Source organism: Mauremys reevesii, linkage group 2 (assembly GCF_016161935.1).
Source record: "Mauremys reevesii isolate NIE-2019 linkage group 2, ASM1616193v1, whole genome shotgun sequence".
Taxonomy (NCBI): Eukaryota; Metazoa; Chordata; order Testudines; family Geoemydidae; genus Mauremys; species Mauremys reevesii.
The window spans coordinates 170614171-170641312 of NC_052624.1; the positions used below are offsets into that span (position 1 = coordinate 170614171).

General features: G+C 47.2%; 1 protein-coding gene and 1 long non-coding RNA gene across 7 annotated transcripts in view; both read right to left on the bottom strand.

Annotated features, from left to right (window-relative positions):
* The window catches only part of SLC22A23 (solute carrier family 22 member 23), a 178629-nt gene extending 170299 nt beyond the window's left edge, over positions 1-8330 (bottom strand). For all 4 annotated transcript variants that reach the window (XM_039525313.1, XM_039525312.1, XM_039525315.1 and 1 more), the window contains exon 1: positions 7647-8330. In XM_039525313.1, coding sequence (XP_039381247.1) covers positions 7647-8192 — 546 coding nt within the window. In that variant the 5' untranslated portion in view covers positions 8193-8330. The remainder of the gene's footprint in view (positions 1-7646) is intronic.
* A 6642-nt stretch (positions 8331-14972) lies between these two features.
* The window catches only part of LOC120398504, a 93133-nt gene continuing 80963 nt past the window's right edge, over positions 14973-27142 (bottom strand). For all 3 annotated transcript variants that reach the window (XR_005594484.1, XR_005594483.1, XR_005594482.1), the window contains one exon: positions 14973-15393. This is a non-coding gene — a long non-coding RNA (uncharacterized LOC120398504). The remainder of the gene's footprint in view (positions 15394-27142) is intronic.

Below are 27142 nucleotides of genomic sequence, written 5' to 3' on the forward strand. Positions count from 1 at the left end.
CACACAGAAGACACTGCGGGAGTAGAGAGTAGGGGAGTAGAGAGTTCCCAGCACTGCAGTTCCCCACAAGCTCTGAGGGAAGACGACAGTAGTGTTCAGGAAACTCCACACAAGCCTGGGATGGAGCAGCAGGCTGTTTCTCCCTCTGAATCCCTGGGCTTAGGGAGTGCAGGTATCTGGGCATGGGGATCTGAGGGGAGGCCCACAGCTGGCCTCTGGGGGGAGAGGGGTGCAGGTATCTGGGCTGGAGGGTCCAAAGGCTGTGCTCTGGGGGAGGAGGAAGTTCGGGTACATTGGCTGGGGGGGGGGCATGGCTGGGCTCTGGGGGGGAGGAGTTGTGGGTGTCTGGCTCCCTGGCTGAGATTGCGGGTGAGGGGGGAAGGGGCGGAGAAAAATCTGGTTTGTCACAGGGGTTTCTTTAACTCTCTATGCCTGGGGGTATTTTTCTCTGTGTCTGTATTGTTACAGAAATACCTGCTGACAGGTATTTTGAAATAAATTACCAAAATAATTGGAACTGGCATGATTATGTAGTGTTATTTTGACAAATAAAATTTGAAGAATTTTAAAATGTGTGCAGAATTATTAATTTTTTTTGGCACAGAATTCCCCCAGGAGTAAACTGACTGGAGTAAGTGACCTGTCTTTTGGGACTGGGAGTAATCTGAATATTGTTGTGATCTTTAGTGTACGGGACCATCTAATCACAAAGGCAAGCCTGTCTGGGCAAGATGGATAGGAGTGCCCAAAGAGACTGTCTGTGACTCCAGGTACGTCCAGACTACCCACCGTTTCGGCGGGTAGTGATCGATTTATCGGGGATTGATATATCGTGTCTCATCTAGACGCGATATATCAATCCCCGAACGTGCTCCCCGTCGACTCTGGAACTCCACCGGAGCGAACGGCAGTAGTGGAGTCGACGGGGGAGCCACGGACATCGATCCCACACCACGAGGACGGGAGGTAAGTCGGAATAAGATACGCAACTTCAGCTACAGGAATACCGTAGCTGAAGTCGACATATCTTACATCAACACCCCCCTCTACTGTAGACCAGGCCTCCATGTTGAGGCTGTTGTTGTGCCTGAGGAGTTCGCACCCGATACCTGGTTGATTAAATTTAATTATAGAACTCACAACCAATTTGGAATGTGTGCCCCTCTTCTTAACAGTCTGCCCTGAGGTTGGTACTCACGCTCCTGAGCCATTCCAGACAGCCTGACACTGGCATAGCCTTGGCAGGATTCATATGCCATGGGTCAACTGGGTTTATAGATCATAACCCAGTGCTGTTAAAAGTTTAAACTTGGCATTGAGAGTTTTTAAAGGCTAAAGAAGAGACGTAGTGATTGAACATAGTGATTCAGGGGAGGGATAGCTCAGTGGTTTGAGCATTGGCCTGCTAAACCCAGGGTTGTGAGTTCAATCCTTGAGGAGGCCACTTAGGGATCTGGGGCAAAAATTGGTCCTGCTAGTGAAGGCAGGGGGCTGGACTTGACCTTTCAAGGTACCTTCCAGTTCTAGGAGATTGGTATATCTCCAATTATTACCTTTAACCACCGTAACAGGATAGTCTTGATAGAAAAGACTTGAACAGTTATGTAAAGAGAGGGGAATATCCCACAAAAAGTACTTTCCAGTTCAGATGCTAAGAGCTTTTCTCATAACTTTTAACCCGGCATCCAATGACCCTTCTGTCTCAGACACTGCAGAGGCAGGCACCAGAGGAAAACACTGCAGTGGAACTGGCCTGATTGCATTGCCTGGCAGCCCAGGAAAAACACGAGCACCAGAAACAGGTGGCGGAACTGCAGACCAGGGAGACTGAGGCAGCCCAGGATGCAGTCCAGACCAACAAGGAAGAGAGAGCCTACAGTCACAAGGCCAACGAAGAAGTTGAGGAGAAAGCAGACCAAAGAGGCATGGATCAACTGGAAGCTGAGAACAGGGCACGCACGAGGCAGCTGGAAGCTCACAGACCGGCAAAAGCAGCTTCCTCAGACAGTGAGTACATCCTCCACAACACAAGGCAGTGGGAGAAAGTTTGCCCAATTTATAAAGAAAACTGACTTTATAGAAGAGTATCTGTCCACATCTGAGCAACTAAGCAGGATGAACCATGTCACAGAGGATAAGCAGATGCCTATTCTTCTAAGCAGATTAACTGGGAAAGCCAGATGGCTTGACAGGAGTAATACTACTTACCATATATACTTGTTCATAAGCCAAATATTTTTGGTAAAAAAGTGACACATCAAAGAGTGGGGGTCGGCTTATAAATGGGTCTACACCAAAATTTGATGATTTTAAACTCTATGGAATCATTGAATTGAATAGCTAATACATTGTCATTTTGTTTACCTGGAGCATCTGCAGGCATCGAGCCCAGAAGCGCCGCCAGCTTTTTTTGCGCCCTAGGCAGAGGAAGGTCCCACCCCCAAAATGGCGCCCCCAACAGAGGAGGGGGACAGTCCCACTCCTGAAATACCGCCGATGACCGGGGCGGCCGCCACCCCACAAATGTTAGCGCCCTAGGCGACCACCTAGGTCGCCTAATGGGTTGCGCCAGCCCTGATGGAGCCCCACAGCTGCCTATGGCCGTGGTTCGCCTTTCCCAGCCAATGCAGCTCCCATGGGCTGGGAAACAGCAAACCGCGGACAGTGGGAGCTGAGGGGCTCCATGCCTGTGAATGCTCCAAGTGAACAAAACATCCAGGCCCACTAGCTGCTTACCATGATGGGCCAGGAGCCAAAGTTTGCCAACCCCTGAAATATAGAGTCGGCTTATGAAAGGGTCATACAGTTTTTGCTATTTTTACCTAACCATCTTGAGGGGGGGGAAGAGGTCAGCTTATAAACGAACAGGCTAATGAACAAGTATATATGGTACTTCCTTTAGAAAGTGCTTTGAGATCTAGAGATGAAAAGTACCATATAAGGGGGTGGATATAATAATTACTGATCCTTTTTTTGTCTCAAGAATTTATCCAGCCCAGGACATTTATGAAAAGGAAGTACCCTCATCTAAATTTGCATCTGATATCTAGGCAAGACAAGTGAATGGTGTGAGAAACAAACAAGCCCAAGTTCTCAAAGTAACATTTAACAACTGTAATAATATATTAATACATCTAGAGAAGATGATTAATTTAAGTACCATGCCAAGGTCCATGATTTATGCACTGAATCAGGACATTAACCCAGATCTGTGATTTAATATGGCCATTGAGATTCTTGTGGTTGAATTATGTAGTTAGCTTCTTCTTTGTAATTATTTCAACAATATTAAATAACAAACGGTGTGGTCCTTTTTACTGTTTCCAGCTCTTCATGACTGACAGCACTTTCAAAAGCAGCTCCCCCTGCAACTCAGTCAAGAGTTCAGTGCTTCGCTCATGCCTGGAACAGCTTTGCCTTTCTTGAAAAATATCAGAAAGGCAAGAATGATGCATGGCCCCAGGAAACCAGCATTCTGCTGCACACTAAACGGCCAGCTAACTCAACACTACAGCCAACAAAGACCAAGAAGAGGCAGAAATGGATACCCTGAAAAGCTGTGCTGAAAGTGACAAGACCTCAACCCTGCAAGTCCCAGGCATAACATAGGGCAAGAGGCTGCAATCCGTTGAAGGAGGAAAGAGGTTGGGAAGCTAGTTAAAGTGACCCATTTAATTAATGGACAACTGCCTGCCAGAGCCGAACAAAGGAAGGTGGCATTCCAAACACACAAACAAAAGAAGTAGAGAGCAACAAAAGAAAAAGTAAGGAAATTCAAAATACACTTTGCACCAAAAAACAAATATTTTTTTGGCTGAGACATTGTAGGTGAACGTGACAGAGCTCACTTTTCTTCCTCTATAGGAAATATACTGGCTGAGTTAAATTGCCTTTTTTGTTTTACACTTCTTTGGCTCTCTATGTGCTGTTTCAATATAACCCCTGGCTACCACACAGCTGAGTGTATATTAGTCGAAGATACATTACACAACACTCTATTTAGATAGATCGGAACATTGCGTGATAAGAGCAGGTTTATTTTGTTGGGGGGGGGGGGAGGGTGATAAGAGGGAGACTTGAGCATCCATCTTTCTGAATAAGTCAGTGCAGCTCCATTTTACAAAGAATGCTGGAATACCTATATGGGAATTAGCGGTTATGGCCCAGTCCTGCTCCCAGTTAGGTCAATGACAAAACTCCTATGGATTCACCTGAGAAAGATTGAGCCAGGGTGAAATGATGCTTTGTTGTGTGTGTGTTTTCCCCATTCCTTTGTAATAAACCAAAACTGAAAAGGCATCCTGACCCTTAGAAAATGCCATAATTGTAATTATATAGTATTACAGCTTAGTGGGAAAGATCTGCCAAGTTTTAGGAAGCAAACACACACCAAAAATAAAACTACACAAAAAAAAAAACCTCTGAAGTCTGTTAAAGTTGTTTTTTATTAAACAAGACAGCAGGGACCGCAGCTGTTTATTTATCCATTAAAATCTATTTGCCCTATGTGCTAAATTGTTCCAAGGAATGCATTTTTTAAAACACGGCTATAGCCTACAGGATAAAAGAGTAATGCTCTCTGCTCTTTTTATTGTCAACTTCACAATAAGTTTCAAAAGATTCTCAGCATTTTAATAAGGTTTTATACACAGAGACACAGTATTTTTGCTATCTCCCTACTTTAGACATAAGAGCTTGCCCTGGAACAGTGGCTCTCAACCTTTCCAGACTACTGAACCCCTTTCAGGAGTCTGATTTGTTTTGGGTACCCTCAAGTTTCACCTCACTTGCTTGCTTACAAAATCAGACATAAAAATACAAGTGTCCTAGCACACAATTACTGAAAAATTGCTTACATTCTCATTTTTACCCCATAATTTATAAAATAAATCAATTGGAATATAAATATTGTACTTACATTTCAGTGCATAATATATAGACCTGTATAAACAAGTCATTGTCTGTATGAAATTTTAGTCTGTACTGACTTCGCTAGTGCTTTTTATGTAGCCTGTTGTAAAACCAGGCAAATATCTAGATGAGTTGATGTACCCCCTGGAAGACCTCTGCATACCCCCAAGGGTATGTGTACCCCTGGCTGAGAACCACTGCCCTAGACCAGTGGTCTTCAACCTTTTTTCATTTGTGGACACCTAAAAAATTTCAAAGGAGGTGTGAACCCCGTTGGAAATCTTAGACACAGTCTGCAGACCCCTGGGGGTCCACAGACCACAGGTTGAAAACCACTGCCCTAGAACATATGCATAGCTCAGTCTCCAGTCATAACAGAAGATAATCTGTCCCCATAAAACACAATTTCAGATTTGTAGTTTTATATCACAACACTAAATTCAGTGTGTGCGCTCATCTTCGCAGTGTTTGTGAATTTTTCTAGGGTTTATTTGCTTGCTCTATATCTGGTTGATTTTTTCACACCATGTACACTTTAAGGGACATGCTGAAAAACTGAAATGATTTCCAATAACCAATATGAACCTGTGCTGGCTGCAAGAAAGACCAACCAGACTGGTCATTTGATTACTGCACGTCTAGCTGAGGAAAGCAATGCAGCACAGTTAATCCGAACAAAGTTCCCATGTGAGAACTAATTTTTGCTGAGCTTTGGGAGTTTGAGATTAAGGGAACTATCATGATGTAACATTTTCATTTTATATCTCATGAGCTACAGCTGTTTACTAATATCAATGAGACTTGTACACAGATGGTGCAAAAGTCTTTTGCACCACTGCTAACGTAAATAACAAACATTAAAAATTCATCACGTGTGAAGGCAAAGTGATCCTATACATATGCTAATTAGCATATATGGAAATACTATCCATTCATTGTGGCTTTAACTATAAACCATATTTATAATTTACAGGATTGCTTTATGCAATAAAACATTTTATATGTATACATTTTTCCTTTTTGACTAGAATGATTTCTATACCTAAAATGCATGTCTCTCCCTTTATTCCTTCACTAAAAACAAGAAAGAAACACTTATATTTCACAGTGCATACCAGTCGTGCTACGTTCCTCACTAACTGCCACCCTCAAAAGCTTTTGCAGAAAAGAAGCTTGTTGTGTAATCTAAAACTGATCTACTTAGTATGCTGCATTGGTACAGGGGAAGCCTATATAATGACTTGAGGTTCTCTGTTTAAAACTGTTTTCTTTTTGCTGTTTGGTGACGACCATGATACAACTGTAGAAAGGTTTTATTTTAAAATAGTCTTTTCATTAGCCCAATGGATTTGTAGCTCTTGAGAGATTAGTGCTAGCACTGAAAACTGTGAAGATTAGGTGAGTATATCAGTAAATAAACCACTGACTGTAGACCCCATTGTCCTATTTCTTGTCCCTCGCAACTTTGTAACTTAATAACAAAAATGCATTAAAACATAAACCTGAGACAGAAGTCTAGAATATTGGAGTAGGTAGGAAAGAGGAGGAAAGGAAAAGGGGTTCAGGTTTTAAATACATTAGTTCAAAGAGTACATCAGGATACAAAGTATGGGATTTATTCAAGGCTAGCTGGTTAATGGGTTATTGATTGCTTTTGCTTCTGGATGTGTGGGTTCAATTGCTTCATGACAAGCCCAGTGGTGCCAAACTATTCTTCAGCGAACTGCGTATATGCATGTTCAGAACAGCCACAGATACGGGCAATACTGGCAATTGCATTTAGGAGAGGCCCAGAATTACATTAACAACAACTGTTGCAGAGTTAAGGATTCAGGTTCAATGACACAGCTGGGTGTAACTTCTGACCAACACCTGCTGGTAATAGATCTCGTTCATGCCAGTCCCATTAGAAAAACAAACCTATAAAGAATCTGGCATTCAGGAAGTAGATAAGGGTTCAGAAGCATGTGACCCAGACACCGGCTAGTTGCCTCCTGGCCTGCTTTCCCTCCTGGGTGTCTGAGCACAAGTTTAAGTGGGGCATCCTTTCTCCCCTGGGGGCAAGGGCTCCACAGTCAAACCCACATTGCTTATTTTGTCTCCAGCCCCTCAGATCAACCTATGCAGTTGTGAGACTGGCTTGTGTAAATGAGGTGGAGGTGGGAGCAGCAGGAGAAATAGCTTAGTGGTTTGAGCATTGGCCTGCTAAACCCAGGGTTCTAAGCTCAATCCTTGAGGGGGCCATTTAGGGACCTGGGATTTAAAAAAAATCTGGGGATTTGTCCTGCTTTGAGCAAGGGGTTGGACTAGATCTCCTGAGGTCCCTTCCCACCCTGATATTCTGTGATCCTATGATAGGTGCTGGAACTAGGGCTGCTCCAGTACCCCTTGGCTTTAAGTGGTTTCCATCATATACAGCAGTTACAGGTTGGTTCACCTCCACTATACAAATTGTTCCAGCGCCCCTGCTTGGAGGAACAAATAAGTAGTGCTTAATTTGTAAGGAAAGAGGTGCCCAGGCTCAAGCAATTAGGTGCTGGGGCTCAAGCATTTTTTTAACTTTCATAACTGAGGCAACAAGCCCAGAGGTCCCAGGACTAGGAACGGCCAAGCCTAGAGGTGCCCAAGTTAAGCACTGCAAATAAGCCAAATGCTCTGGAGCAGAGCGGCCAGGGGTGCAGTGCGGGATGCCCGAGGCTGGAGATGGGGGGTGGGGTGAGACCCCTGCTCCTTACCTTGCTCACGATGTTCTGGACGAGGCCGGCCCGGATCCGGTACTGCCACTCGTGGCAGTGGCACTGGCTGGCGTTGTCTCCCGGCGGCGGGGTGGGCAGCGCCGGGGTCCCCAGCATCCCGGCGCCGCTGCTCTGGCTGTGGTTCGCGGGGCCCCGGGTCAAGTGGCCCGTCCCGTTGCCCTGCCCGTCCGCCTCCCGGCACCAGAAGTCGGGCTGGTCCAGCAGGAAGGAGTCCGAGAATTGGCTGAAGCCGATGAAAAGCGCCGGGATCCAAGTGAGCAGCACCAGGGTCCTCTGGTACCCGCCGCCCAGCCCGCCGAGGAGAGGCAGCACCGAGCCATCGTAGTCCAGCAGCAGGGGGCTGCAGGAGCCGGCGGCGGGCGGCGGCAGGGTCTGGATCTCCGCGGGCGCGGGGGGAGCCACCGCCAGCGTCGCTGCTGCTGCCGCCGCCGCCGCCGAGCCCGCCTCCCCGGCCGGCAGGGACCCGTTCTCCTCGGGCAGCTGCCGGCCTCCGCCAGCCGCTTCGCGTCGCCGGTCTATCGCCATCCGGGAGCCTCACATAGAGAGCGCAGGGGCTGGAGGGGGCCGGGCGCGTCGCAGCTAGCGCGGAGCTGCCCCGGGAGGGCGCCCCGGGACCCCCCTGTCCTGCGCTTCAAGCCGCGCTCGGCCGAGACCCCCCGCCGCCGCCGCAGCCGAGCCTGCCCCGCGCAGCCGGCGCCGAGCCGCCTCGGGGAAGCCTCCGCAAAGCCGCCTCCGCTCCGCACGGCCACGCTGCGGCTTCCCTGCCCCAGCGCCCGCTACGGGTCCCGTGGGCAAGCCGGGGGCAGCGGCCCCGCAGGGCAGAGCTCACGGCACCGCCTGGCTGGCTCCGTCCAGCCCCCGGCCCCGCACATCTGGCTCCGCGCCACGGGGGGCGAGTCCCCCCACCCCGGGGCCCGCCGGGCTGCGGGTGAAGCCCCGAGAGCCGCTGCGCCCGGGGGAAGCTCGCTCCAGTGCGCGGCGGCGCCTCTTCCTCTCCGCCGAGGCTCCCGCTGCTGCACGTACCGGGGAAAGGGGCGGGGAGCGTTCCCCGCTCCCTTCCGCGTGCGCCTCTCTCGGCAGCCCCCACCTGCGCCGCCAGCCCCCGCCCTCCCCCGGCCGGAGGTAAAGGTAACCGCGGCAGCACCTGCGCTTGGCGCCCGGGTCCTCAGTGGCAGCCTGGCTCCCCCTGCAGGGAGCAGCCGGACCCAGCCCTTCCCCCACCCCGGGCACCTCCACCGGCAGCCGAGCTCAAGCCATGATCAGCAGAGGAGGGTGCAAATCCAGCGCGCTCACTGGACACCCTGCCAGATCCGCTGAGCTCCGGCGCCTCCTGCTGCTGCTTCTGCTCCGGCTAGGAACGTGAAGGAGGATTTAGGAGCTTGCGCTGAATTGCAGCAGGGTTTGGCTCAGGCAGGAGGCGGTGGATGTGGTGTCAGCCAACAGCAGCAGGGGGGCTGGGGGGGGTGAGGGTCAGCGAACGTAGTAGCTTTGAAACAAGATCGACTCACGCGTCTCACTCTCACCCACCCACCCCTGTGATCGCTTTGATTCCTCTCCTCCTCACTCTAGTTACCCCCAGTTTAAAGGAATCGGAGTGGGTCTTCGTGCTAGGCTTCCTTCTCCTGGAGGCTCTTCAGTTAAGCACGTCCCGCTAGGGTATCTGTTTTGGCTAGTATTGAGATATCAGTCTAGTCTCTTAAAGCTGTTTAAATGTACACAGGCAAATGGCTTATTCGCTGTGATTTGATAAAGAGATTCCTTTATCCCCTATGGGCTGGAATATGACATTGTGTTATTGCAAGGAGAATAAAAACGGGTAGAGTTAAAATGAATCCAGCCTAATAACACTCCATTCAGGTGGTCCAGATAGTGTCACTACTGCAGCAGAGGTAGTGCTGTATTTTACATCATGTATATCCTCCGGGAAGATCACCAACATCCCTGTATAAATTATAACTCATTTCACCCACCACTGGAATGCAGCCAGCTCGGGGGTAGGATGGAAACGCTGTGTCGGATAACTATTGTTACATTTGGCATATGTCCTTTTAAATGAGTTCTGTGAACATGTTTACACCACAACACAAATTATATTCACATGGCACTTTTCACAGAAATATGCAAAGCCCTTCACAATTAACTCATTTATTAGTGGTAGGAGCAAAAAAGACTTGAACATGAAGAATAGTTCCAAAGTTAATAGTTGTTCCTTTCTAATTAAAAGTGGGTTGGAAAAGAACATTGTAACAGGTCTTTGATCTATAGAGTTTTGTGGTTATTTCTATGTGAATTATTTACTCTATGATGTCTATTATTCAGTAGGGTAAGAGTCCTGCAGCTTGCTGGTTCAGAAAAGCTATGAGAAGCCAAGTTACAAAACCACCCTGAGTGGCTGAAGAAGGGAGATTAGATAACCAGAACAGTCATAAAGGATAACTGATGGGGGGGCCCAGAGGGGTCAAAGGCAAGACCAGAGGCTGAACCAGAACATCCTGTCTCTGACGCCTATACAGATACAAAATAGTTGGAACTCGGAAGATGTATGTGCATAATTTCAAAGAAAATGGCAGTTGAAAAATTAAATTACAAAAAAATCATTACTTGTGTTAACCTCTGAGATAATTAAAACTAGGCTTGGCAGAATTCAATTTTTATCATTTCAATGGAATTATCCATGTTTATTTTAAGTATTTTTGTATCAATTTAGATTTTCACAGTTGTGCAGAATTATGGGTTTTAATTTTTTTTTCAATTTTTATTGATTTACATTTTTACAACTGTTGGAAATGATGGGGGATCAGACAATGAGGGGGTCTGATAATTATTCAATGACAGTAGATGTTGAGATTCAAAAAGTTAAAACTGTACAACCATTAAAACACCAATTGTCAACATCACAATCTAAATATACGAAGTAAATATCCTTAAATCCAACTCTAAGAAGTTTTCAGCAGCCTTTTTCTTGCTTTACCTGTCTGTAAATTTCAATTATCAATGGAAATATTTTTTCATCTGTTTGAGAGAGTATGGTGAAATTGACGTTCACCAACATTTACCAATAAAATCTAATATAAAAAAATAACTGTAAATATAATTTACTTTTCACAATAAATGCTGATTTTTTTTCCCCTTTGCATTTCTCTATGCTGGGAGAAAGGCTAGTGAGTTGTACTTTTGTTTAGTTAATTTCACCTTTTGGATTTTTTCCCCCCAGATGCCTTTGAGAACAGCAGAAATTTCAAATGTGTGGAAATCATAAAAACAGTATAGACAATGATTCTGCAAACAATGGCGCATGTAGACAGTCTGAGTTCAGTATGTAAAGTTACTTCACTTGTAAAAGTATTGGTAAGATTCGGGTTATTTCTAGTACATTTAGGCAAACAATTTATTTGTGAATGGCCATTGATTTCAATGGGAATTGGTGCCTTAATACCTTTCAGGGTCCAGGCCTCTGTGGCAGAAACATGGATAGAATCCATTTCTCCAGGGCAGCATTCAACTGCATTAACCATGAGACCAAACTTTTTCTTGCTGCAATCCCCAGCCTGATTCATTATCCATTTTCCAACCAACAGAGGGCGAGGAAGCCCAGTGGGCCACTCTGTAGTCCTCTCTGGTTCCAGGGCCCACTGGGTTGGTGGCTCGTCCGCGGTGCAGTGAGCCCAGGCATGTACCTGGTGCAGTTCAAGGTCTCCCCCAACACCTGTCCCTTTTGCGGTGAAAGGGAGACTATGGTGCAAATCTACATAGGCTGCATCAGGTTGCAGCCCCTCTTCCAGCTCCTCCTGAACCTCTTACTGAGGTTCTGGTTGCATTTTTCCTCACATCTCTTGACCTATGCACAGCCCATCCATGGCCCCACAAAGTCACAGGACCTTCTCCTGACACTGGCAAAGATGGCCATCCATCACTCCAAGAGGAAGAAGTTTGATGGGAAGTGCTTCACAACTGTGCGGCCTATTTCTGTTCCCTTGTCCAGTCATGCCTCTGAGCAGAGTTCCTCTAGACCATGTCCACTGACTTCCTAGACCCCTTTGAGGAGCAGTTGGTGCTGTCTGGGGTTCTCTGCTCCTTATCCACCTCTCAATCGCTCATTCTTTACCTCTGATCTCACTCCCAGGCCTGTTTTTTCATTTGTTGCCTCAAGAATCAATTGTAGCCTGGGCTCAGTGGTTCCTCCCCTTTACCTGAAGGGGAGGGCCTGCAGTTATGGGTGTGCCTACAGCAGCCTGCCCCAGTACTACAATTAGTACACGTATTCCAACTCCTGCAACAAATGAAGCAGGTCAGCCTTAACTCTGGTGTTTCCCATGTTTTTAGTGTTTGATTTTGAAACCTTAATAATGTTCTTTTAATGAGTTTTTTTGTGTGTAATTATAAATTAGTTGTCAAACAACACAATACAAAAAGGAATTTCTCAAACATTACAATAAGTTACTGAACAGTACACACAGTCTTTAGACTTGGTTAGGTTTGTAAGTCTTAATTAAATGTATAAATCAAACCAAGTTGGAATAAAGTCAGTTTCATAGCTTTTTAAAAAAATCCTCAAATGTTTACTATTAAATGGCCCAGGGTTTGAGCTGGTCTCCAAGCTCAGAAACCACAGGCTTTGAGACGGTCCCCATTTGACATGCCCCCCAAGCATGAGATCTCCAGTCTTCTAAAAGTAACACAAATAAAAATATTTTTCAGCAGAATGGCTGTGAAACTGCAGCCTGGTGACTATATTTTAATTGAGATACTGTGATAATGGTATAGAATATTGACTATCAGTTCATGAGCAAGAAAAGTGTATTGTTACTTGTAATGGGAACTGCTGGCTGCTAGATTTTGAGGGTCACAGTCAGTTTTACTTTGTAACTTGATTTCTAGAGCAAGGAAAACATGAACTACACCCAGGGTATCCCTTGAGGGTTATGAGAGTAAAGTAGTCAGAGGTGCCCTGAGGGAACTCACTGACTCAGAATGCAGACAGATAAATTACACTTCAATGCAGACTAACTGTGCCAGTGTGTGTACATGCTACAGAAAATACCAAACAAATGTAAGGAGTGTGACTTAAAGCCTAATTGCCTCAAATGTATTAATCACCCTGTTCCAATCTCAAAGGACTACATTGGCATATTTAATAAAAATAGAGCTTGTAATCAAGGACTTTATTGCACATGAAATATTTCCCTGCACTTTCTCCAGGTTTTGTTACCCCTCCAAGTAGGAGACATGCCCAATGGAGAGCTTCCCTTTACAGGAGAAACCCAAAGTCTGTTATTCATCCTGTTCTGTAGCAGTGAAGGGAAAGCAGCTTAATCCAGCCAAAAGCTGCAACCAGGGAAAGATGATAATGAAGGAATTATTGTAACTGGTGCTAGAAACCAGAACTATCCATTTCAATAGCACTAGACTTATTTAAAAATATCAGTAAGGGCAAATCTTGTCTTCCCCCAACACCTGAAAATGGCCATCCTCCCAGTTTCCACTCCATGGCACATCCCAGATCCCAGCCCAGTCACTGGACAAGGGTATTTGGCAGAGAATTCTGGCTTATGAGGTAATTTTTAAGTGAAATTACTATAGGGAAAGTGTGTCAAATTGCAGCTCTGAAGACTTAAGTGCCATCCTCAGAACAAACACAGCCTGAGCAGTATTAGTATAAATCATCCCCCAATCCTCTCTCCCCTGCCATTTTTCTCCGATTTAGAAATAATTCTGATACTGGAAAGAGTCTTGGTGCCTATACAATTCTTGACCTTTCCGCCAAAGACATCCAACAAAAGTGCCAATTGCAAAGGGGGTTTAGACACTACCCACAACTGGAACAGAACCCATCAATTCCATTTTATACCCATCAAACAGATATCACAGGGGTAGGCAACCTACGGCACACGTGCCAAATGCAGCACGCAAGCTGATTTTCAGTGGCACTCACACTGCCTGGCTCCTGGCCACCGGTCTGGGGAGCTCAGCATTTTAATTTAATTTTAAATGAAGCTTCTTAAATATTTTAAGAACCTTATTTACTTTACATACAACAATAGTTTTGTTATATATTATAGACTTATAGAAAGAGACCTTATAAAAATGTCAAAATGTATTACCAGCACGCGAAACCTTAAATTACAGTGAATAAATGAAGACTCAGCACACCACTTCTGAAAGGTTGCCGACGCCTGAGATATCAGATGGCAGTAACTTTGAGTCACTGCTGCCAAGAGCTGGGCTCACATTGGAGACCTACAGGTCAACTTTTGAAGTCTTAAAATTACTAAGGGACAGAATATTGATCCAAAACAAACTGTTTACACTGGTACATGTACCAATTACTTCTTTCTATATACACTATGATGTGTGCTATGCTTTACACCTTGTGCACCTAAGATTTCAGCATGACCCTGTTTCTTTTATAACCCTTACATTCTCTGCTGAACAATGATGAAAGAATAAATTAAGCTTTATTTTGTATAGACCGATATCCTAAGAGCTTTGTAGCATTAAACAGCAGCTGCAGGTGAGAGAATTATGAGGTAGAGGGCTAAGGGAAAGTGATATTGTTAGCCCATTGTCCATATTGTCCATAAACAGACAATCTGGGAAGAGAAGAAAGGCTGTTTTGAATGGCAAGTCCTACAGAGAAGGCTCTTGCCCCAAACTCAGCCAGACTGTATAAAGAAACCAAGAAGAGGGCAGTACTCAGACTGAGGAAAGTTGACAGGGGAATAGAAAGTAGAATTCCCACAGGAGGGACTGCACAGGATTGGGATACAGGGAGGCATTAAGATACTTGTATGCTTTCTGGATCCTGGCTTGTCACCCTATGCATTGCTTTAGCTTGTAGCAGCAGCCATTGGGCCCAGGACTCTAGCTGGGCATCGTCAGGACATTGGGACACCCTACATATACACCCAGCTGGTCTATATTAGCTGCAACACTGGCTCTATCCCACCCAACAATCCCCATACACTGGGGTCATTCTCCTAAGGCCAGCAATGCCAGCAGAGCACCACCCATCTCAGGATTTGAGTCTGCTTGTGTCCTAAATGGATATTTTCAAAATATTCAGGTGGGAGTGTATATTCTCCCCTCATTGCATACTAATATAGGTAATATAGGTAAGCCTTCACAGGGAAACAAACGATCAACTAGTTCAAGTTAAAGAGAAAGAATGTACTGGGCTTTAGTACAGTGTTTGGTGTTTGTTTTCATTAATAAAATTGTGATTAAACAAATGATTATACCACAAATGGATAAATACTAGAGTTGTAAGGGGAAAAATATGCTCTATAATGTTTATATTATGTGTTATTTCGTTTTCAAAGGATTTTTTCAGTTACAGTTAAGAGATTTGCACTGATAGGTTAACATTTCTCTATCTTCTAGAAGGCAGGCAGCCAAGTAACCGTAGATATATGATACATTCAGGTCTGGCAGATTTCTGATTCTATATGTAACCACTCTTCTACACCTCAGCCATATAAATGATCAAACCTTCATTCCAGTACATTGCTAAAGCTGCCTCATCTCATAGGGCTCAGTCCTGGAAAGTTGCCCACTGCCTCCTTCATGGTTCTTATGGTGCTAATTCCAAGCTCACTGAAGTCAACAGGAATGGTTCCACTCCCTTTAGATCAGCTCCTTTTGAAGTCAATGGGAGTATAGGGCACATGACCGCTCGGAGGTGCTTAGCATTTCACAGGAGTCGCCCCATAGCACCTGCTTCTGCTCCCTGTGAAATAAATAGCAAAATTCCAGTTAACGTCAACTGGAGCAGGATTGGGCCCCTAGTGTATAAAATCAGCCATGGTGCTCACCAGTATGCACCCAATGCATTTGAGGGTAAGTGTGAATCATCAGCCATGCTAAAAATACTGTATTGGGTGACCTCTGTTGAACTTACAATATGCTTTTCTATTTCTGTTGCACAGTGAAGCTAGTACATCAGAGGAATCTGAAAACTAAGTAGGCAGCCAGGAAATGCAAGTTCCTAGAATGGCTCTCCAGCTGGAAGAGCCTAACTGGAGATATTTTGTCAACAGAGGAATGCTGCCATCAGCAGCCTAAGGAGAGTGGGGAGCTACACAAGAGCTATTCACATACTTCAGGAGAGCATTCAAAATGCAACACAGGAAGTCTTGGAGAAAGGAAGAGGGTGCCATGAAGGGAGTGGGGGTGGGGGGGAAGTAGAGGAAAAATCATCTAGGAAACTAAAAAAAAAAATCCTTTTATTAAGAGGAACAATCTAAGTTGATGATAATGGGGAAGACTAATACTGGCTCTTGGCCTGTTTGAATGACTAGGGTATAAAAGAACAGAGAATCACAAACAAATGTTGCAGCCCTTGTTATGGCATTCTTTTTGTTATTCCGCTACATTAAGTTGGTGTATGTGCCCGTCAATCAATGCCATAAGCGAGGGGTGGGCAAATATTTTGGCCTGAGGGCCACATCGGGGTACATGGGAAAATTTTTTTGCTTGGGGCAGCAAAATACTTGGTGCCGGCACTGCTCCTGGGACCCCATCCCCTAGCCAATCCCCCCATTCCCCATCCCCTGCCACCCAAACCTCTGCCCCATCCAAACGCCCCCTGCTCCTTGTCCCCTGACTACCCCCCAGGACTCCCTGCCCCATATCCCACCCCCTGGCCCCGGCCCCCTTACCATGACATCAGAGCAGCATATCTTCAGCATATCTGGAGCCGTGCCTCCTGGCCGGAGCCAGACACACTACTACCCTGCCCTGCATGAGCGCACAGCCCCAATGCACAGAGCGCTGCCGGCGTGGCTGTGGGGGGAGGGGGAACAGCAGGGGAGGGGCCGGGGTCTAGCTGCCTGGCCAGGAGCTCAGGGGCTGGGCAGGATGGTCCCACAGGCTGGATGTGGCCTGCGGACTATAGTTTGCCCACCTCTGGCATAAGCAATGCCCACATAACACTGGCTTTCACCAGCATAATAACAAATACAATTTTTCCCCCCAAATGTGATAGAATTTTTCTGCCATGCTCCATATGTAGGGCAAGAGTGAGTGGAGTTGGCTTTAAAAAGAAGAGCCTGGAGTGGTAACTGGGGATGTTATTAAGGAGAACAATGTTCGTAAGATCATCAAATTTGTGACCTTGCAATGGGAGAATCTTTGAGGCGTTCACCAATTTCATAGCTGTCTGGAAATGAGGTGGGAAAGAAGCCAAAAGTGCATCCCAAAAGCTGAGCTAAAACCTCAGATATCTTGTAGCTCAGTGTTTCTGCCAGTATCTTAGGATACATTTCTCATCTCCAGTCCTTTCTCACAGTGAATGTATTTTACAAATACTGGCCATCTGGACCTTGACAAAACAAAGAGGTCTGTCCATTTATTGTCTCCTGTATATTCATGGTCATTTGGCAGGGGTGAGAGCAACAGGCAAATATCACAGTGGCTTAGGACCAGAGTGTAATTCCCCTTACCCTGGTGAGCAGTTACTCTAACAAGTTGTTCCAAGGGCTCCTAGTCAGCAAAGGTTTCACAATCTGGCCCATAGCAGATAACAGGTTTTCTCAATTTAATTATTCATTTACAGGATATTTAAAAATTGAGGAGAGGGGGAGGAAGATTGTGTCTAACCTCCCAATGACAGTGGAAACACAAGGTTGAATAAAGGACAGTTACCTGTTCCGTAACTGGCATTCTTCGAGATGTGTTGCTCATATCTATTCCACAGTAGGTGTGCGTGCTCGCCATATGCACCGGTGCTGGAAGTTTTTCCCTTAGCAGTACCCGTAGGGACAGCGCTGCTACAACCCCTGGAGTGGTGCCTCTATAGCACGCTATAAGGGGAGCTGCACACTCCCCCCACCCTCAGTTCCTTTTTGCCAGACCAACTCCAACAGAGGGGAAGGAGGGCGGGATGTGGAATAGACATGAGCAACACATCTCGAAGAACACCAGTTATGGAATAGGTAACTGTCCTTCTTCGAGTGATTGCACCAGTGTATTCCACAGTAGGTGATTGCAAGCTATGTCTGATGGAGGTGGGTAGGAGTTCACAGATTCCCTGGCTGAAGCAAAGCTCTACCAAAGCCAGCGTCATCCCTGGAGTGGGAGACAATCATATACTGCGATGTGAACGTGTGCACTGAGGACCAGGTAGTGGCTCTACAGATGTCCTGGATAGGGACATGGGCCACAAAAGTGGCCGACGAGGCCTGAGTCCCTGTCGAGTGCGCCCTCACGATAGGTTGTGAGGGAACCCCTGCCAGGTCGTAGCATGTGTGGATGGGAAAGCCTCTGGATGGAGATCGGCTGACCCCTCATGCGCTCGGCTGAAGCAACAAAGAGTTGCAAGGACCTGCGGAATGGCTTAGTCCAATCCAGATAAAACCTGAGCGCCCTGCGCACATCGAGCATATGGAGGTGGCATTCCTTGCTAGAAGTGTGAGGTTTGGGGCAGAGGACAGGCAGGAAGATGTCCTGGCCCATGTGAAAAGCGGAGAGCACCTTAGGGAGGAATGCAGGGTGTGGGCAGAGCTGCACCTTGTCCTTGTGAAAGACTGTGTAAGAAAGGTCGCAGGTCAGGGCTGACATGATAGCCACGAGGAGGGCTACCTTCCATGAAAGCTGAGACCATGAGCATGTGGCCAGGGGCTTGAAGGGGGGCCCCGTGAGACGGGCTAACACCAAGTTTAGATCCCACTGAGGAAACGGGGTTTTAGCATAAGGAAAGGACCGGTCTAGCCCCTTGAGGAAACGCCCGGTCATGGCATGGGAGAAAACTGAGCAGCCCTGGACCGGCGGATGGAATGCCGAAATAGCTGCCAGGTGCACCCTGATGGAGGAAGGCGCCAGGCCCTGAATTCTAAGGTGAAGGAGGTACTCAAGGATAAGTTGGATTGGGGCAGCCATCGGGGAAGTACCCCGCTCGCCTGCCCACCTGGAGAACTGGGACCACTTCGCTAGGTAGGCTTGGCGTGTGGATGGCTTCCTACTTTCTAGGAAGACACGCCTGACCCCTTCAGAACACCTTGCCTCCTCTGCATCTAGCCATTGAGCAGCCACGCTGTCAAATGGAGGGCAGCCAAGTTTGGGTGGAGGAGGTGGCCCTGGTCCTGGGAGAATAGGTCTGGGTGGAGCAGCAATGACCATGGAGGGGCCACCAGCAAGCCCAGGAGGGTCCCATACCAATGTTGCCAGGACCAGGCTGGAGTGATCAGGAGGACTCGTGCCTTGTCCATTTTTACTTTCTCTAGGACCTTGCCGATGAGGGGAAACAGGGGAAAGGCATAAAGAAGTTGACCCTACCATGACAGGAGGAAGGCATCTGAGATTGCATTCCTCCCCACCCCTCCTCTCGAACAGAACCTGGGGCAATGGCAGTTCTGTCGGGTCGCAAACAGGTCTACTTGGGGAGTGCCCCACGCTTGGAAGAGCTGGTGAGTGACCTCCGAGTGGAGCGACCACTCGTGTTGGGAGGAGAAAACCCTGCTCAAGCGATTGGCCTGCGTGTTGTTGACGCCTGGCAGGTGGAGAGCCTTCAGGGAGATGTCGTGGGCTATACAGAACTCCTAGAGTCTGAGGGCTTCCTGGCAGAGGGCCGAGGACCTTGTCCTGCCTTGCCTGTTAATGTATCGCGTATCGCCTTGAGTTCCCTGACGTTTATGTGAAGGGAGAGCTCCGCGGCTGACCACATCCCTTGGGTCGGTGCGTTCCCTATGTGGGCCCCCCAGCTGAAGTCCGACGCGTCGGATACTAGGTCTAGTGATGGGGTCGGGCCCCGGAAGGGAATTCCCTGGAGCATATTGGCCAGGCAGGACCACCATTGTAGTGTGGCGATCACTGGCGCTGGAACCGAGAGGACCTTGTCCAGTTTGTCCCGGGCCTTGGAGAACTCTGAGGCCAGCCAGAGTTGGAGGGGCCTTATCCGAAGTCTGGCATGGTGGACCACGTACGTGCACGCCACCATGTGGCCCATGAGCTGCAGGCATGCCCTGGCCGTGGTGACGGGAAACTCCATGACCAAGGCTATAAGCCCCTTCAGGGTCTGGAACCTGCTCAGGGGAAAGGAGGCTGTGGCCTTGAAGGCATCTAGAAGAGCATCTATGAATTCTACGTGCTGCACCAGAACCAATGTCAACTTGGTCTCGTTCACTAAGAGGCTTAGGTTGGCACACGTAGCCAAGAGCAGGTCCACGTGGTTCTGTACCTGGCTGGGACCATGAGCTGCCCTTGAGCAGCCAGTCGTCAAGGTAGGGAAATACCTGTACCCCTCGGCGTCTGAGGTAAGCTGCTATTACCGCCATATACTTTGTGAACACCCTGGGTGTGGTGGACAGGCCAAATGGGAGGACCATAAATTGGTAGTGGTCCTGTCCCACTAGGAAACGGAGGAAGCGTCTGTGCCCCTAGAATATGTGGACATAGAAGTATGCATCCAGAAGGTCAAGGGCTGCATACCAATTGCCAGGGTCTAGAGAGGGTATGATGCATGCCAGAGAGACCACGCGGAACCAGCATTTTACCATGAACCGATTGAGGTCTCGCAAATCCAGGATGGGCCTGAGCCCCCCTTTTGCCTTGGGGATCAGGAAGTAATGGGAGTAAAACCCTTTCCCCCGGAAGTCCCATGGAACCTTTTCCACAGCTCCCAAGCTGAGGAGCTGACCCAATTTCTGCTGTAGCAGGGTAGCTGCAAAGGGTCCCCCCTGGCATCCGAGGGAGGGGGTGGGATGGTGGGTGTGAGAAAAATTGTAGCGTGTAACTCTGGGAAATGGTGTTGATGTTATTCGGGACCATTCCGCAAGGAACGCAGACAAGCAGTTGCTGAAGGCAAACTTTATTGGTAGGAGGGTCCTCTCGGGGGCCACTCGGGTACCCACCTGCAACCAGTCTAAAATGCCACTTGCCCTGCTGCTTGCCTCTGGAGGGCCCAGGCTGCGGAGCAGAGCGAGACTGTTTCTGAGGTCGCCTCTTTTGAATTTTGGACCTCTTGTAGGTGGGTTTGTATCTCAGCTGGGGCGCCAGGACGGAGGTTTGCAGCTTAGGCTTTTCCTTGGGCAAAACATAGAGCCCGAGGGTTCGAAGGGTAGTACGTGAGTCCTTCATGCCACGGAGCCTCACGTGTGTTTGTTCTGTGAACAGGTCCTTGACATCGAAGGGAAGATCCTGCATCACAGACTGCACCTCCGTGGAGAGCCCTGACAGCAGAAGCCACGATGCCCTGCACATAGACACGGCCAAGGCCATGGACCGAGCAGCCATGTCAGCTGCATTGGACGCCACCTGCAGAGCAGCCTTTGTGGCGGCGGTGCTCTCCTCCACGAGGGCCTTAAAATCCTTCCTTTTCCACTCCAGAAGGAAGGACTCAAATTTCGGCAGCAACCCCCACAAGTTAAACTCATAGTGACTGAGGAGGGCCTGGTGGTGGCCACCTGGAGCTGGAAGCTGTACAATGAATAAAGCTTCCTGCCAAACGAGTCCAGTCTTTTAGAGTCTTTATTTTTAGGTGTGGGTCCTGGTTGACACTGTCTTTCACTATGATTTACGGACTCCACCACTAGGGAGATGGGGGCCGGGTGGGTATAAAGGTATTCGTGCCCATTCGTGGGCAAGAAATATTTGCCTTTTTTGATATCGGCACAAGGGAGGCTGGCGTTCGCCAGAGGGCATTGGAGATGTTAGCCACCCCTTCGTGCAGCGGGAGGCCATTCTGCCCAGTACTGAGGGTGAGAGCACGTTGAACAAGGAGTCCGAGGGTCCCTCCATCTCCTCAGCTTGAAGTTGGAGACTGGATGCTACTTGCTTCACTAGCTCTTGATGAGCCCTGAAGTCCTCTTGCAGTGTGGAGGTCGGGGGGGGGGCTACAATCTTATCATCTGGTGCGGGGGAGGGGGCCAGTACGGTGCTCTGCACGTCTACCGGTGCCACGGGATCCACCCCTTGGTTGGATTCCTCGTGCGGTGCTGAGGAACCATGACCCACCGATCTATTCCTCAGAGGTCTGGATAGTGCGGCTGAGGGAGCCTCCGATGCCACCGCTATTGACCGAGGGCCTGGCTGGGCATGCACAGGGGGTCAGGGAGTCCACTGGCACCACTGGCCTTGCCATGGGGGCCCTTGCCATTGACTCTGCTGCGGCACCAGTGGCACCAGCTGGTCGGGTTGGCCTGGCTGGGTCATAGGGGGCCGCGTGTGGGTCGAGGTCGGGGTTACTAATGACCTATCAGTACCATGGGAGCGGTACGAGTGGTGGTACCGAGAACGACGTCTGCCACGGGACCGGGACTCCGATGTGGAGGAATGGTGCCGCCTCGAGCTGCTGTTCCTTGAGACGCTGCAACGCCTGGATCCGTGGTGATGCGGAGCTGGCGATCCCCACCGGGAGTCATGGGCACGGTGCCTCGAAGCGAAAGAGCTGGAGCATGACCGGCGATGGCGCCCATGTCAGGAGTGGCTTCGGTAGCTCCACTGAGAATGGGAGTGTCTATGGTGTCTGTGCCTGTCCTGCCGATACTCCCTACTCGGTGTGGAGCAGTGCCTGGAGCTCCGCTTCTACGGCATCTGACTAGACAACCTGGTGGGTGACGAAAGCGGAGGCCAGAAACTGTGCCCTGACAGGACACTGAGTGGTGAGCAGGCCCGAGAGCAGTCCCCTGACCGGGATCTGTGTTGGGTCGGCGTCGACTGTTGAGAGCCCAGTGGCGGCTTGCCTCCGGGCACCTGCAGAGTCATAATGTCCTTGACTGCCTGCAGGACCTCTGGCGTTGAGGGCATCCAGGCTGCTCAACCTGAGTTGGAGCTCTAGAGAACTGGGGAACTGGGGCTGCCCGACACAGGTCTAGCCTCACCCCCTGCTTTCTCTTGACGCTTCTGAGAAGATGGAGTCTTTCTCTGCTTCTTCGACGGGGAGCGGTGCTGGCCACTGGGAGGTGCCGGGAGATCACCGTGCATTGAAGACAAAGTGCCCAGTGCCAATTCCATTCGGCGTACCGGGGTTGGAGCCAGTGCCGACTTCATGAGAAGGGCCCGAAGTCTAATGTCTCTCTCTCTTTTTTGTCCTGGGTTTAAAGGACCTGCAGATCTTACAGCAGTTGCTGATGTAAGATTCGCCCAGGCAGCAGAGACAGTCGGTGTGTGGGTCACTTCTGGGCATCGAACGCCTGCAAGACTCACACGATTTAAACTCTGGGGCCTGGAGCATTCCCCAGCCTGAACTAGGGTGACCAGATGTCCCGATTTTATAGGGACAGTCCCAATTTTTGGATCTTTTTCTTATATAGGTTCCTATTACTCCCCACCCCTCTCCCGATTTGTCACATTTGCTGTCTGGTCACGCTAGCCCGAACACTAACTACCTGACTAAACTGAAACTTTTCTTGGACTAACTAACACAGGTACTACTAATGACCAAACGAGGTCTTGGATGAGCTGCAGCAAAGCTGGAGCAGGTAGTTCCAATGCACTGTCACTGGCAGCAAGAAGGAAATGAGGGTGGGGGGAGCGTGCGGCTCCCCTTATAGCACTATAGAGGCGCCACTCCAGGGGTCGCAGCAGCGTTCCCCCTATGGGTACTGTTAAGGGGAAAACTTCCGGCACCGGTGCACGTGGTGAGCACACACACCTACTGTGGAATACACATGAGCAAGCACTTGAAGAAGAATTATACAGTAATCTTCCTTCTGCAAACCTTTATCATTTTTTAGCACATTATGGGGAAAATGCTATGGAGACATATTATTTTCAAAATCAGATAAACCTTTGTCTAGTTGGGTAATATTAGTTAATTTAGAGATAGCTTAGAGTCCAAATACCTTCGGGAAATCAAGTAAACCCCATCCCTTACTATGTGGGAGAAGCGAGGCTGGATATTTAATACCAACACTGGAAGACTGGGTTGTAGACCTTGAGGGCTTCAGGTGGCTTTAGCCCCCTTAAAAATTTAGGGATTGAATTAATATCTAAAGAGAACACAGAAGCTCATTTATCTCTCTTTATTAAAAGCGGACACAGTTAGTCATGGTACAAAACTACTCATTAAAGCATTATTTTAAAAAAGAGTAAAAAGAATGACTTACAAACCAGAGAGTTCCAACAATGATCTTCACCCTGGGTTTATTGAAATGAATTCTTCTGCAACATCTGTAAGGTGTAAGTCCACAATTTTGTCCTTGTGTAAATGTTAAATCATACATCAGTTGAGCAGTGATAGTCCCATTGTGGATCAATCCCATGTTTTAATGCTGTAGCCCTTCATATGGAGGTAGATCAGTGGTTCTCAACCAGGAGTCTGGGGCCCCCTGTGGGGCCGCAAGCAGGTTTCAGGGGGGGGCAAACAGGGCCAGTGTTAGACTCGCTGGGGTCCAAAGCAGAAAGCTGAACCCCACCACATGGGGCTGGAGCCCAGGGCCCTGAGCCCCACCACCTGGGGCTGAAGTTGAAGTCTGAGCAATGTAGCTTTGTGGGGGCCACTGTGGCGATCTCCAGGCAATGGCCCTGCTTGCTACCCTCTAACGATGGCCCTGACTTTTATATGCAGAAAACCAATTGTTGTGGCATAGCTGGGCCCTTGAGTTTTTATAACATGTTGGGAGGCCTCAGAAAGACAAAGGTTGAGAACTCCTGACATAGATCATTGAAACAACATTCACTTACATCAGTGGTTGCAGGTACCACCAAAATCATCATCAGCTTTACCACTTTGGAAAACAGCCGATGTTTGGCTTAGCTGAGGAAATTCAGATATTTCTGAACCGAATTCAGCAATTTTTCTGTAAGATGACAGTTGGCTTCCAACAGATGATGCTGAGTGATTAGTCAATCATGGCTGAAATTGGAACCATACACCTGAAGCATGTCTTGACATTGCATTTCTGTTATGTTTGGATTTATGAGAGCTTCAAGAATTTGAATAATTTTGTAGCCTCTCTGTTCAAATCTTGACTGAATACTGGACATTGTAAAATCAGTTACTTCAAAGTAGATGTACCCTTTGCTGAATTTGGGTAGCTGGATTCATCTACCCCTATTTGCATTTTCTTGGGAACTTTTCTCTTCCTTGGAAGCTCAAGCATTCCAGCTATCTCTAATTATAAACTTTTCCAGTGGATTTTAAGTTGTATCTCTCATCCGACTGGATGGACTGGAGTGAATTAAGTGTTATTTTCATAAGAGATTTGCCTTCTGTTGCTGAAACATCCAACACTTAACAGAATGTGGACAGGTTGTTCGCCATGATTAGGACTTTTCAACCTAGTTCACTTCCAAAGGGGGATATATAGCTTTTCTATCTGAGTTACTAAGCCACCAGTTCAGGCTCTCATTCCAGGTTTTTTTGCTGCATCCTTTGCAACCTCTCAAATTGCACACTGTGCAAAGTAGTTCTCAGAAACGAAAATCAATGTTTCTGCCCTCACAGTCCATTTTGTTGGACAGAAGACATGGATGCCTAGTGATAAACTTAACACATCATATTTTATGTTCTATAAAATCTAGTTCAGATGATTCTTTAATTTATTTTGTGATTTTTGTAAACAATTTCAAGAGTATCTTTTAGGATAGTGGTTTTTAATAGCATCCTGCCATGTCAAATTCAAAGTATGCCCGTAGCACTGAGTGTGTGTACACACACACACACACGTTCCTCCTGTTGCAATGTAGTTGCTACACCGGATACTAAGCCTGCCATATTAACAGCATCATCATAGCACTATCGGTGACAGTTGTTGATTCTCAGATTTTAGATGCATTAATATCTTTAATTACTGATACGATTACCTCCACCATTGTACTGGTGACATTGTACAGCACAATTAATGCTTCATGAACATTCATGTCATCCTCATTTCACAGACAAAACCACGTGCTCATTGTTGAAGCCTGTTTCATCTACTGTAATTGTATACCATGTTCCAGAAATTATCCCTCACAATTAAGAGCCATGATTTCCATAATCTCACTGTGAATAATTGGACTTAGAATTTATCTTTACTTTCAGCCACTTGGAATATTAGGGTTATATTCTGCCTGCAAACAAAGCCGTTGAATAAAGTTACAGTCTACCTCTTCATTTAAGGGCAGATTTTCAGCTTGTCAGTATAATGGCCTCACAGTGGAAGTTCTTGTCTGATAAGAGAACATATACTATTTACTACTTTTATTAGATTCTTCCCTTTTTCTTCTGATAGTACTGAAATCTTAGCATCTCACCAACATTCTTTGTGGTCTTTTGAAGTATATCAGCTGTTTCATGTTGATGCCTCTCAAATTTGACTTGAGCCTTTTTCCAATGAGAGAATTCAGATTGTGTAAAAAGCTTCATCTGTGTAGTTAACCAAAAGTAGTTTCTACTATTGTACAACTTTTAGGTGCAAAGAAAGCATATCATCACTAGCTTTCTAATAATGGAATCCTTGAAAATCATCAAACCAGAATGAGCAAAGTTTTCCAAAGTTACACACAGGAAAAGACGTGTAGTGTCCTTTTTAATCAATTTCCTTTTAGCATCTTGAAAATATACATTGTTTAATTGCCGAATTAAAACACACACACACACACCTCTGGCAAACTGAAACATTTAGGAAAAACAATGAGGAGTCCTTGTGGCACCTTAGAGACTAAAATTTATTTGGGCATAAGCTTTCGTGGGCTAGAACCCACTTCATCAGATGCATGGAGTGGAAAATACAGTAGCAGGTATATATATACGTAGTACATGAAAAGATGGGAGTTGCCTTACCAAGTGCGGGGTCAGTCTAATGAGACAATTCAACTAACAGTAGAATACCAAGGAAGGAAAAATCACTTTTGTAGTGGTAATGAGGGTTCCCCATTTCAAACAGTTGACAAGAAGGTGTGAGTAACAGTAGAGGGAAATTAGTATGGGGGAAATTAGGTTTTGTAATGACCCATCCACTCCCAGTCTTTATTCAGGCCTAATTTGATGGTGTCCAGTTTGCCAATTAATTCCAGTTCTGCAGTTTCACGTTGGAGTCTGTTTTTGAAGTTTTGTTGTTGAAGAATTGCCACTTTGGCTTTATATAGTCACTGCATTTGTTGAAAAAACAGATTTTTTGGAATGTGGCACTGAAGAAAGGGAACAGCCTGCACCTGAGCAGTTGATTACATTGGAAAACAATTGCTTTTACGTTTTTCTTGTATAACCTGCTGTGGTCCTCTCTCACCCAGAGACTAACAAGAAAAGACTACAAATAAGATGGTAGCTGGAGGCCCTTTGACCACCAGGCATGATAGAACTGGAGTTAGAGGCTGCAAAAAGCCAGCCAAAAAATCTTGGGTTTTATGATGACTGGCTTCCCCACTCTCTTTGGAAAAGAGCACACGGAAGTGGGGGAGAAGAGCCTGTCCCAGGTCTCTCAAGAGAGAGGGGAATCAGAAGTTCTCATGCACAACCTAGAGCTAGAAAGGCAGAGGATCATTAGCCTTTCTGAGAGGAGGGAAATAGCCAGCATTGCTGCAGAAAGAGTGGGAAAAGCACAGATAAGTGAGCCTCA